At 37.2% G+C, this 14,327-nt stretch overlaps 1 protein-coding gene across 6 annotated transcripts in view; it reads left to right on the top strand.

Annotated features, from left to right (window-relative positions):
• The window catches only part of tfdp1b (transcription factor Dp-1, b), a 96,265-nt gene that overhangs the window by 44,218 nt on the left and 37,720 nt on the right, over positions 1-14,327 (top strand). For all 6 annotated transcript variants that reach the window (XM_039744658.1, XM_039744662.1, XM_039744660.1 and 3 more), the window contains exon 4: positions 11,011-11,111. In XM_039744658.1, the coding sequence (XP_039600592.1) occupies positions 11,011-11,111 (101 nt within the window). The remainder of the gene's footprint in view (positions 1-11,010; positions 11,112-14,327) is intronic.

Genomic DNA, 14,327 nt, shown 5'->3' on the forward strand with positions numbered 1-14,327 from the left:
AATAAGTATTTGGTCACCTACAAACAAGCAAGATTTCTGGCTCTCACAGACCTGTAACTTCTGTATGAGGCTCCTCTGTCCTCCACTCGTTACCTGTATTAATAGCACCTGTTTGAACTCGTTATCAATATAAAAGACACCTGTCCACAACTTCAGTCGCACTCCAAACTCCACTATGGCCAAGAGCAAAGAGCTGTCAAAGGACACCAGAAACAAAATTGTAGACCTGCACCAGGCTGGGAAGACTGAATCTGCAATAGGTAAGCAGCTTGGTGTGAAGAAATCAACTGTGGGAGCAATTATTAGAAAATGGAAGACATACAAGACCACTGATAATCTCCCTCGATCTGTGGCTCCACGCAGGATCTCACCCCGCGGGGTCAAAATGATCACAAGAACGGTGAGCAAAAATCCCAGAACCACACCGGGGGACCTAGTGAATGACCTGCAGAGAGCTGGGACCAAAGTAACAAAGGCTACCATCAGTAACACACTACGCCACCAGGGACTCCAATCCTGCAGTGCCAGATGTGTCCCCCTGCTTAAGCCAGTACATGTGCAGGCCCGTCTGAAGTTTGCTAGAGAGCATTTGGATGATCCAGAAGAGGATTGGGAGAATATTGTATGGTCAGATGAAACCAAAATAGAACTTTTTGGTAAAAATTCTACTCGTCGTGTTTGGAGGAGAAAGAATGCTGAGTTGCATCCAAAGAACACCATACCTACTGTAAAGCATGGGGGTGGAAACATCATGCTTTGGGGCTATTTTTCTGCAAAGGGACCAGGACGACTGATCCGTGTAAAGGAAAGAATGAATGGGGCCATGTATCGTCAGATTTTGAGTGAAAACCTCCTTACATCAGCAAGGGCATTGAAGATGAAACATGGCTGGGTCTTTCAGCATGACAATGATCCCAAGCACACCGCCCGGGTAACGAAGGAGTGGCTTCAAAAGAAGCATTTCAAGGTCCTGGAGTGGCCTAGCCAGTCTACAGCTCTCAACCCCATAGAAAAACTTTAGAGGGAGTTGAAAGTCCGTGTTGCCCAGTGACAGCCCTAAAACATCACTGCTCTAAAGGAGATCTCCATGGAGGAATGGGCTTACAGAAAACGTTTGACCTCTGTCATTGCCAACAAAGGGTATATAACAAAGTATTGAGATGAACTTCTGCTATTAACCAAATACTTTTTTCCCCACCATAATTTGCAAATAAATTCTTCAAAAATCAGACAGTGTGATTTTTTTCTGGATTTTTTTTCTGCATTTTTAGTTGAGGTATACCTATGATATAAATTACAGGCCTCTCTCATCTTTTTAAGTGGGAGAACTTGCACAATTGGTGGCTGACTAAATACTTTTTTGCCCCACTGTATTGGCACGCCTGGTTAAGATGTGTTCTTAGGCTTCTAATTTTTTTCCCAAAAAATATAGGCTCACAACACACAAAAAGAGAAAAATCCAACCTTTAACTGAAGTACATTTGTTCATGGGGGGGGGGGAAATCCCACATTAAGAAATAAATTTTTTTTTTTTTTTACATGAAATCATGTGTGCCACAATTATTGGCACTTCTGCTGTTAATATTTTGTACAACCCCCTTTTGCCAACAAGACAGCATTTCATCTTCTCCTATAACATTTCACAAGGTTGGAGAATACAGAGACAGGGATTTTTGACCATTCCTCTTTGCACAATCGTTCTAGATCGTCCAGAGTCCTGGTCCTGTCTTATACACTCTCTTCTTCAGCTCACCCGACAGGTTTTCAATGGAGTTGAGGTCTGGGGACTGAGATGGCCATGGGAGAAGCTTGATTTTGTGTCGTCAGACATTTTTGTGTAGATTTTGCCATATGTTTAGGGTCATTAGTCCACTTCAAGTGCTGAGAACAAATGCCCGCACCGGTGTGGTTCCCTATTTACCTGATGAGGTAAGAAGGCAGTATCGTGGCAACAGAGCCGGAGCTAAGCTAAAAGCAAAGCGGCTTGCGAGAAAGTGATGTTTCAAACCTTCAGTGCCTTCTGTGGTCCTGGAAGATGTGAACTCATTACCAAATAAGATCGACAAACTGGCCGCGCTGGTGAAAAATGTCAGGACCTACAGAAAATATAGTCTGTTGTGTTTTTGTGAAATGTGGCTAACAACTAACATCCCAGATGCTAACGTGGAGCTACCTGGGTTTAGCACGGTTAGAGCGGACAGAGACGCAAATACCTGCGGAAAGGAGGAGGACTCGCTCTCTGTGTAAATACAAGGTGGTGAAATTCTGGACATGTAAACGTCAAAATCTCCACTTGCTGCAGGGATATCGAACTGTTGGCCTTAAGTCTGTGTCCCTGTTAGTTTTTAGAGTTTGGACACATCATTGTTGTTATCACTGTTTAATATTGTTTTTTTTCAGTATGCTGCTGCTGGAGTATGTGAATTTCCCCTTGGGAATAATAAAGTATCTATCTATTTTCCTGCTGGAAGACCCAATGACGACCCATCTTCAGCTTTCTGGCAGAGGCCGCCAGATTTTGATTTAAAATGTAATGGTATTTCAAGTTCATAATGCCATGCACCCTAACAAGGTTCCCAAGGCCTTTGGAATAGAAACAGCATCACAGATCTTCCACCATACTTTACAGTGGGCATGAGGTGCTTTTCCGCATACTCATTCTTGGATTCATACCAGACCCACTTAGAATGTTTGTTGCCAAAAAGATCCATTTTAGTCTCATCTGACCAAAGCGTATGGCCCCAGTTGAAGCCCCAGTACCGCTTAGCAAACCTCGGACGTTTACGTTTATGATTGTCAGTGAATAAAGGCTTTTTCCTTGCATGTCTCCCAAACAGATTGTTGGCATGGAGATAGCATCTTATGGTTGTCATGGAGACTTTGTGACCCCAAGATACCACTCTTTGATACAGTTCTCGACCAGTGAGCTTTGGAGAATTTTTTTCTTTTCTTACCATCCTCCTCACTGTGTGTGGTGGCAAGATAAACTTGGGTCCTCATTCAGCCTTGTTTGTCACTGTTCCCATTGTTTTACACTTCTTTATTATTCCTCTGACTGCAGATACAGGCAGGTTTAGGCAAGTAGATATTTTCTTGTAGCCATTACCTGACATATGAAGGTCACACACGCATCTACCTTACTTGAATGGCATGTTCTCTTGTCTTTCCCATGTTGAAGAGTGGCTAAGAGCAGTAGGACCCTGTGTCATGTCATTTATACCCCAGGGACACAGGAAGTCATTAATTACTAATTAAAAAATTCCAATTTACTCTGATCAACTTTAAAAAGCTAGAAATTACAAAAAATGCTTCAGTTACTTTTATTTTATAGGAATTGTTAGGTATTCCAATAATTGTGGCACAGATGATTTCATGTTAAAAAAAAAAATCTATCTGATTTTTTTTTTCCCCCAATAATAAATGTAGTTCAATTAAAGGTTGGATTTTTCTCGTTTTTTTGTTGTGAGCCTATATTTTTTGGTGAAAAAAGAATTTATTAGAAGCCGAATAACACATCTTAACCAAGGGTACCAAAAATTGTGGAGGGTGCTATATATAGATAGAATGTTTGTTCTGTTTTAAATGTAATTTTCTTGATTCTAGCTCCCACCTATACTGAAAATCGGTCTCGCAGTGCAGACTTCTACCTTGGGTCATAAGCTGACCACAATTGAGTGAATGTCAATTTTGTTTATGTTCTCTTTCTTTTACATTTGAAGCTGCCCGAATTCATACAGAGTATATATTTAGAGTGTGGTTTGTCTAATTTGTGGGTTTGTTTCCCAACCATTTAAAATAGTTTGAATCTATACTAAGGAAAGGGTACAGTATAGCTGTGGTTTTATTTGAGATTTTGTATTAATACGTATTTGTTTAGAACTGACTCACTTTCATAAACTATTGTAATTTCAGTTTTAATCTATTGACTCTTTAATAGAATAATTGACTAATGACTAATTTTGTACAGGTGATTCAAATAGGCATGTGAATGTGCACTGTATTTTGAATAATTTTATATATAGAATTTGAAACCTTGGTATGTCAAGACAGCGCACTATTAATAAAATATTTAAGTCAAAAAGTCCTCAACTTGTAAAAATATATATTCTTGATAAACAATAGAATTATTAAAATAACTCTCTCAGCAGTCCAGCTAGAAACCATATAATTAGGCTTTTGGGGTCTTTTACAATGGATCTGCTTTAAGGCTTATTTTGTATGTATTTAAAAGAAATATCTTCTTAAATTGATATAGATATTATTTACTCTTCATTAAATAAACTGCTAGGCATTTTGGCATAATGTGACTTAATGTTTGTAAAGTGTAAATTATACCAGCTAAAATTATATGGACAACATTTTACCTTTTGAAGAGAAGACTGAAATTAAATCAATATTCTGTTTTGTTCTAAGTCGAACTTTTCAATAACCGTACTTTTTGCACTGTTGACTTTGAATACAGCTTTCCACTTTGTTCTGAAGGGGAAATGACTGCATAATGAACTTTTTTCCCTTAAATTCCTTTGCGATTTTCATGTTTAAACTTTTTATTTATAAAACCAGAAAGCCTTTACATTGTAGAATAATTGGTATGCAGCATTCAGTATAACTCATGTGTTGGCCTTCAAAGGCACTCCTTTCTGATGAGACTGGCAGTTGGAAGGACATCAGCCTGTCTTTACTGACTTGATTACATCTTGCTTGAAGAAGGGGCCTGAGTTGCCTCAAGCTTGCATATTGTAATCTTTGCAGTTAACCAATAAAATGAGTCATTTTGCTTGACTTCTCACTATACTCATAATGGCTAACATGGTACAACACCCTAATACTACTGACTTAAGAGAGAATATGGGAAGCCCAGACCCATTTTACTTCATGTTAGTCAGAATTTTGCTGAGTTGCATGGTCTTCACATTTGTCATTATAAACTGAAATAGGAATGGCTTAATTTAAAAAAATAAAAAAATAAAAAAAACTGAACTTTCCAGCACCAATTCCCATGCAGCAATTTGCTTTGCCACAAACTTTCAGTTTGGATTAGTTGAGTGAACTGTGCTAGATATAAAAATGCATCTTCCTGGGACAGCCTGATCGTTTTTTGAATGTGATTTGTTTACAATGTAATGATTGGAAAAAAATACCTAATGGTAACTTTATAAAGCTAAACTTATATTTATATAGGATATTGTTACTGCTCAGTTTGGATAACCGCTGATACGCTACCGGTCAAAAGTTCTAGAGCACTTCAGTTTTTTCAGTTTTAATGAAAATGCATGCTGTTTAATATCTTAATGCTTAATGAATCATCATCAGAGGTGACTGTGTGCAGAGGGTGCAGACCTATAAATACCTGTGAGTGCAGCTGGATGATAAATTGGACTTGACTGCCAATACTGATGCTCTTTGTAAGAAAGGACAGAGCCAACTACTGTATACTTCCTTAGAAGGCTGGAGTCCTTCAACATCTGCAATAAGATGCTGCAGATGTTCTATTGGGCGGTTGTGGCGAGTGCCCTCTTCTACGTGGCGGTGTGCTGGGAAGGCAGCATAAAGAAGACGGATGCCTCACGCCTGGACAAACTTGAGGAAGGCAGGCTCTATTGTAAACACGGAGCTGGACAGTTTGACATCTGTGGCAGAGCGACGGGCACTGAGCAGGCTCCTGTTAATAATTAATAATCCACTGCATCCACTGAACAGGAATATCTCCAGACAGAGGAGCAGCTTCGGCGACAGACTGCTGTCACTGTCCTGCTCATCTGACAGACTGAGGAGATCATTCCTCCCCCACGCTATGCAATTCTTCAGTTCCACCCAGGGGGGGTAAACGTTAATATACAAAATTGTCTGTCTGTTATACCTTCATTGTTATCACTCTTTAATATTGTTCTTTATCAGTATGCTGCTGCTGGAGTATGTGAATTTCCCCTTGGGATTAATAAAGTATCTATATATCTGATATCAAGGCAGAGAACAAATATACAATAGCAAATAATGATTCCTTGACATTTTTATTTTATTTTATTAAAGTGTGCAAAATTTTATTCACATTTTTGATTCATCAAAGTAGCCACCCTTTGCTGATAGAACAGCCAATCTATGGTAACCCTTTTGATTCAGAATGACTCTGTGTAAGTCTCCTCCTCCATGTTTGCTAGTTGGTGTCACTCAGAACCATTCTTTCACCAACTCGTGGCATACAAGTTACGTGATTAACTGAAGATTTCAAATTTTGATTCATCGGTCCATTAGACTTTCTTCTAGTCTGTGGTAGTTCACTGCTGGTATTTCCAGCCCATTTTGCCCTTTAAGGAATGGCATTCTTATTGCCATTTGCCCTGTTAAACCTGCAGCACAAAGTCTGCTCGTTACAGCAGAAACTGAGATGTACATTTTTCAACCACTGTTAGGCTGTGGTTGAAGTTGTTGAGATGTGAGGCATCTATCACGCAAGCTGATGACCCTCAAAAACCTGTCTTCATTTTGGGCTGTGACTTTGACTCTGCCAGATTTCCTCATATCAAGAGTGTCTTCAAATTTCTGGTTGCCTTTGGATTGTATAGCACACCATACTCGCCGACGCTTTGATATTACAGTATAGATATATATCTATACTAATAAAAGGCAAAGCCCTTACTGACTGACTGAGTCACTCATCACTAATTCTCCAACTTCCCGTGTAGGTAGAAGGCTAAAATTTGGCAGGCTCATTCCTTACAGCTTACTTACAAAAGTTAAGTAGGTTTCTTTTAGAAATTCTACGCATAACGGTTGACAACATCCGCCATGTTAAACTTTCTTATTTATGGCCCCATCTTCACGAAATTTGGTTGGCGGCTTCTCTACGCTGACCGAAACCGATGTAAGTACTTATTTCGGTGGTATGACACCACTTTCGGCCGCTATATTGATCTTTCCAATGGTCTTTGTTACCTATGGGCCCATCTTCAAGAAGTTTGGTATGTGGGTTCCCACCGCTAACTGAATCCTACTTACGTACATATATACGTCCATACCCTGCAGCTCGGTCACCGTATGAGGCGGCGTTGGGTCCCCCGTCCACACGCCTCCCACGTTGTTGGCTGCCTGCCTATATAAGGCCGTCCGTCACTCCGGTCTCTTCATTCCCTTCCTTGCTTCGCCACGGCATTCACGTCTCCCTGCTGATAACTGCAGCCTTTTTATTTAATCCACGGCTTCTCCGCTGTTTTATTGTTTGTTTATTAAGATTATAGTTGTTATTGTATAGGTATTTTAGACTTGGTTTACATTGTTCAGGTACCCATTTCCTTTATGTTCCAACCGTACCCCCATTAACATGTCTATCGAGGTGATCACCATCGATGAAGGAACTATCACTTACTGAGTGGTTTCTATGCCTGGAGATGGCGCCTGCCTTTTCCATTCTCTGTGTTACATATTGCATGGCCATATCAGGCTCACTCTTGATATCCGGAGGAACATTGTGTCTTATGTATTGAATGACTGGGACAGGTTTAAGGTATGGACTGATGACGGTACAGGAGATAATTATACTACACAGGAGCACTATAAGAGTGAAATGCCTAAGCCCTTCACCTATGGTTCTGCATGTGAGTTGATGGCTGCCGCTGAATTGTTCGTTTGTCGCTTTCAAGTGTACCGAAATGGCCAAATATTTTACACCGTTTGGACAACCGTCAATGCCTCTTAAACACCTTAGACTCACGGGTGACTATTTGCGTAGTGGAAACTTTGATGTTTATGAATGTTTAAACTCTCAAAAGCTGGATGCGAAGTTATCAATGAAACCGGTTGTATGCTTACAATGCTTGACAGATGCCGAATGTCACTTCAACACAACAAGTCCTACAAATACTAGCGTTATTGAAACAAACCATGAAACTCAAACCGATTATGACAGCAGCAATCCAAGCTGTGAGATTTGAGGCAAGATTGCTTTTCACATGGCCAACTGTTCGTTGCATGTTGTGCTTTAAGACTGAACTTTTTTTTTTTTTTTTTAGTAATTAACAAGTTGGGACACCTGTGCAAATGGTTTGCTTAAACTTTGCAAGACTTAATTTACTTCATTTGCTGCAGAACATCTGTAGGTTGTAACCTATTAGTTCTTCCCATAATAAGGCCCATTTGTAATATTTTTGTCAAGTAAGATTTTAATTATGCAGTGAATTTCTTTAGTGTTATATAAATAATGAGCCTTTAGATTTTGTCACATCATAAACCTTTTGAGTTATACACCACTTTATTTCACCATCTGTAGGAGAAATTAAAATTTGAGAAAAAGTTGAAAATTTGCATTTGTATGGCTGTGTCTATGGGTGTTATTGCTTAGATACCATAACATTTCAAAAAAGATTGATGCTACTCCCAGAATTTTGTATCTTTCCAGTACTATTAACATAAGCAAATACTGAATCTTTCACAGTAAACTCTTTGTCTGGATTGTTAATCTTTGCAAAGAATTTTAAGGACCTATGTGCTTTTCATTAGGCTGAATAGTGAGTTTCAATGAGTCCAAACAAGAGCATAACTTCTATCCAAAAAAAAGCATTGCTGAAGTTGCTTTTGTTCAAGGGTATTTAGTTTGTTAGCACAAATCCAGTCTGTTCTGAGTACTGGCCGAACTCTAAGTATGCTTCAATAATTTAGTTCTGTACAGATACATCATTTTTGGTCATTTAATAGGGGGATGGTATTGAGCTAAGCAAATGCGCCTAACGTGTCTTGCCTTTAGAAATGTGATGAATTCTTGTGCCAAGAATTGTGGTTAAGTGCTACAAGTAAGGAATTCAGGAATACCATATCATAAATGTCTGTTGTATTTAGCCACCAGTGTCTCTAATGTCAACAAAATATGATCAGTTTGGGTCTCCTGAAAGATTTCAGTGGCAGTGACTGGTATGGTAGTGTTTCCACTTAGTGTGGGTGAAGCCTCTAAACTACACCTAGTTTATCATTGTGTTCCAAACTTCTAGGAAGTCAGAAGTTCTTTTACATTATTATGGTTAGTAATATTTCTATATTCTGATATACAGTTGTATTTGAAGACCTGTAAAGTCTATTTTTGCACCTTTGCAGCTGTATTAGATGAAGCCCATTTTTGTGGGTTAAAATCGTACTAAGGGGTTGGTTGGTGGTTTGAAAGTCCTGAAAATGACTGTAGTAATGATATCTGGCTCTGTTTCAAAGCTAGTCCAGTAAAAAGTGAGTTTGTACATACTGTGATACAGACTGCTTTTTTTGTCACATTCTTATGAGCAATTCAGGATGATGATTATATATTTTAGTAACACTCGGGTCAGGTCTACTTTTTATTTTATATCATTGTTAAACATTCTCTTCCTATCTATAAAATCTTCCCCATTTGTTTTGTTTAATGGTATTCGGCTGCAACTACTGGCCCTAGTATGTAAACTTTTGTCAAAAATTTGATTTAAAATAAAGATTCTACATTGAACAAATTTGAAGGTGTTGCTGCAGTGTAGTTATCAGTTGTGCAATGATTCACCCCGTCAAGGAGAGTTGGCCCAGTGTACTATTTCTGAACTTGAGGAACCGCACTGTCACATTTGGTCTTGCACTCTTTCTGGATTTTTAGAGATGTACAGTACTCTATAGGTGTTTTTTTTTCTAATCACAGCTTCCTCATGTGCTCTTTTTCACTGACTGTGTTTTGGCAAGCTGTGATGCATAAACATTTTCTGCCAATAGTATCCCTTGTGTGTCTGATCAGAGTATCTTAATTAATAAATATTAGAGAGTTGATTGTAATAAACTGCTTAAAACTTGATTAGAGTTGCACAGCTTAAGAAAATATGTACATTTCACAAGACTGCAGAATACACAATGTCATGGTAAAGATACTGCCTTAAAATTTTTTACATGGCATTAAGGAATTATATGGGCATGTATTGAAAATTTTAAGCAAATTAAGTCTAAATATAAGAAAAGTACCATCTAAATTTTCAAAGGATAATATTTTTTGATTTGGTTACATTTAAAGATATTCACCTAGCTAACAAGTTTCATGTTTTTTTGTGTATCCAGCAATTGTGGGGGGTTCTAGAGTTCTTGAAGCATCATACATAATGTGCCAGAAATATATCCACCCCAAGTTTCTGTCCCGGTAGCTGGAATGATAATCTGTCTTGAAGTGCATCCATTTACCAGTTAACATAATTTCCATATGGCTGGGATAACAAAGAAATAAGAATTTATGTAAAATGCATTCATCTGGGTACTATTGACCAAAATACTGTACTGCATAAACACTGTGTTCTAGACCCTGCATCTTGCAATTTATTGAATATTAATATAAAGTAGTATTCATGTTCTGTTTAATTACGATATCTTGAGAATGAGCACAGTCAACTTGCATAGTTTTACATAGTTGCTCGTGTGAATCTGGTTGTACTTAAATCAGCAGCCTGTTTAAAGAAGAAGTTTAAAGGGGTAAAAAAGTTTTAGATAGCAGCTTTCGTGTATTGTCTTCTATAATGGACTATATGAAGCTTGGGACATCCTGGGAATTATTATTATTATTCATCCTTCATTTAACTTCGTTTGTAGCATGCAGTGCTACTTTTTGTATGTAAAGTAACATCTGCTACCTATGATAAGGGGAAAATGCCAAGACTATTTGACTATTTAAAAAAAAAAAAGCCTTAGCTTTATTTTATCCATCTTCAGTGTTGGTTTGTCTAGATAAAAGCATTAATGCTTCATTAGTAATGGAAAAAATGACTCTGTGAGCTTGTGTGATTACTTCTAAGCTGTTTGCCATTAATACTGTGTATATGTCTGAAAGATCAATTACAGTTGTGCTTTATTAGAAAGGGAACATTTAGAGATTCGTTAGTCTGTTTTGTACATATTTTTATTTTTTGATCATGTGGTAATTGTGAGGGTTTTTGGTTTTTTTTTTGGGGTGGTTGATTTGTGCTGTGTGAGGATAACTGCATTCATGTGGTTTCTTTTTTGTTTGCTTTATTTTTTTTTTTCCTTTAGGTGTGGTGTCTTTAGTGGCTGTTCATCCATCTGTATCGCTAGGAAAACAACTTCTGCCCAAAACACTTGGACCTTCAAATGTAAACATTTCACCACACATGGTAACCGTACGTTTATTAAGGAAGCCTTTTAGTACATGATGGTGTTCTTAATGTGAGTTGCCAATGTTTAGATTATTTTTTGAAAAACTTTCAGATGGAGTTGATAGCATTCTTTGAAAAGACGTTTTCAATTCTTGTTTACAACCTTTTATTATGGAAATGTTATTGGTTAGTGCATGCAGTTGTTACATAAAATATTCTTGAAATTTATATTGAACTTGTTATAGTTTTAAAACTGTTTAACATGAGGCATAAAGAATAAATTGAGTTGCAGGAAAGTGTTTTTGTTTTTTTTTTTTTTGTAATTAAATTGTTTTATTATGTTTAATGAATGTGCCATTGTTTAACCAAATAAATAACATCCTGAATATTCCCCCATACCATTTGAACTAATTTGTCTGTAAGTATATGAGTCACAAGGTGACTTATTGTAAGAAATTTGTGCTTCATGATTTATTTTTGACAATTTATCCATCCATCCATGGGTGGATTTACTGATGTGCATTTAGTGGAAAAAGGTAAGATTTCAAAGTCTAAAAAAGGTCAGAGAGATGACTTTTAAAGCATTTCCTTTAAATGCAGAAAGTACTAAACTCCTTTTCATCCATTCAAGTTAGGGCATTCCTGTAACAATTTAAAAAAAAAAAAAAAAGTTTAATGAAGTAAATTTTCAATTAAGCATGAAACTGATCATTTACTGTGTAATAAGACCAACAGTAAAACTTGAACTTTGGAAGCAGAGGACACAAAAGAAATTTAGGCTGTTAAGTTTTCTGTAATATTAAGGGACCTTTATTGTTTCAAATAAAACATCTAAAAATATTGCTGATCTTTTGATCAGAGTTTATTAATTTTTAACACTGGAATCGTAAAGATAATTATCATCGTAACAGCCAAGCCATATATAGACAAATAACAATGGCTGTATAATAAACAGTAAACGTTTTTGTTTCTATTCAGACATATTTGTTACAGGAGTGTGTAGTGAGCCCTTCCTCTATAGAGGTTGTGGTTCTTAACCGGCAACTATGCCCAGGAGACTCTGTCCCATCTAGTACCATACAGTCTCAAACAGGGAGAGCTCGGGTGACTGTTAATGCCATGGGAGTTGATGAATATTCTCTAGAGCGATATTTCTCAAATCTTTTTTATATTGCAACCCACGTATTCCTCATATAAGTGTTTTGTTGAACTACCAAGGCCAATTGAATGTGTTCATCTGGGAGGTGTGTGACCCAATACCAATCTAAATAATAGCAACTTGCAACCCACCAATGGCAGCCCATGACCCAGTATTTGAGAAACACTTCTTTAGGGCACATTGTGTCAATGGAAAAGACATTCTTCCATTTAATAATTCAAATGTAAGTAGTACAGGTTAATATCCACTCCACAAATAGCCTGTAGCTTTAGCTGAGTGAATTCCATTACTAGGATGTCTGACCGTGTGTTGCATGTGTATAAAAAGAGAATAGCTGCTCACCAAATATCCATAGGACATATGCTGTACATGACCATAACTCATTTCCAGACACAGGCTGTTTTTCTCATTAAGTGTTAAAGACCTCCATTCTTTCCTTCAGTCTTGTTTGAGACAACACAGCAGGTATGCATGGTGATGATAGCAAGAGTGTTTATAAGAGACAGGAGACTGCGATCTTGCTTAAGAAAGACTATTACATGTGGTACAAGTAGATACTCCGGATTTTACAATGTCAGCCATGTCCATTTTGGCCATTCTTTCTGCCGAAGTTTCCCTTCTAAAGCACATCAAGGGTTTCTAGGACCATTTCTCCAGTTGTAGAACCCTCCTCTTCTAATTGGGTGGGATGTCAACATCAGTATGTTGACATCCCATCGAAGTCATTTCACTATTGGATAGTACAACAAACTTGCTTCATGTAGGCTGCTATGTGAACTTATACAAACTCTGTTAACATATCTTTTTCCATTACGCAGTGAGCACCACCAGTTGTTAGCAGTGGTGTGACCTTTGCCGTACTCTGTACGGCGTGCTTTGCTGACCTTGAAACAACATTGCCTTCTATCTTAACCATATTGTATTAAATGTTATTCCTTCTTAGTTTTTTTTTTTTTGTTTTTTGTTTTTTTGGAATTAATGATTACTTATGAATCCTTTGAAATAACTTTAATGTTTTTTTTTTTTTTTGGTCTGGTGCTTTCTGACTCACCTGTATGATAAATGCATATAAAATACTGTTCAATTCATCTTGAAGTCTTTTTGTGGTTTTGCCATAATGTTTGGCCCAATAGACCTAAAAAAATATGTACGCCATTTTTGTACCATTTTTTTGTGCAGAAAGTTACACCCTTAAGATAAATATTAAACCAACAGGTGTCTTAAGCAAAAGTGATCAGGAGAACATTTGTGCATTTCTCATCAAATGAGCCCAGGAATTCACTCCCTAATTGCAATATGAAGTACCAAAATTCCTACTTTTCACAAAAGTTTGGGGGAAAATGGGGATCGGTAATAATAGGCATAAGGATGCTATTTTATGCTACTTTAAGGTTGCTGATCACAAATATATTTTTATTTGATTCTTTATCTGTGGTCCTAGCCCTCTTGAGCCACTCCCTGAAGGTTACAAATGACACATTTCAAGAATAAATATATGGTGTATTGTTTTAGAATATTTCATGGTCATTGATTATGAATATGTTATTTATGATACTTTACTAGGAATCCAGCCCTCTGTTTAAGCTCTATTCACGGGTCAAAAATGACAGAGTTCCTATAATTTGAAACATTTAAATTTAAGCACATTTTAATATATCTGAAACTATTTTTTTAATCATGTACCTCATGAAGTAAATAATGCATTAAACACGGTAACTCATACTTTTATCACTTTCCATTAGAGTCTTCAATAAAATTCAAGTATTACTGAAAAATAATGATTTTTTTGTGCATTCCCTTGTATTTAAACTTCTTCCTAGTGTATATTAAGTGTTGTTTACTGTGTATAGAAATAAGTATAATGTATTGTGCCTGATCACTTGTTCCACTCACAATACCGTGTTTTTGATATTTAAAGATCTGGTAAATAGTTGTTCATCTTCACAATCTCTCTCTCTTTTGGAGTGCTAGCAATTTTACTGATTAGTTATAACAGAGGAAGAGAGAGAGAGACCCATTAAAACAGAGGAAAGGAAATAGGCTATGATGTTTTCAGGATGGATAAAGCAACTTTA

The sequence above is a fragment of the Polypterus senegalus genome, chromosome 2, assembly GCF_016835505.1.
Source record: "Polypterus senegalus isolate Bchr_013 chromosome 2, ASM1683550v1, whole genome shotgun sequence".
NCBI lineage: Eukaryota > Metazoa > Chordata > Cladistia > Polypteriformes > Polypteridae > Polypterus > Polypterus senegalus.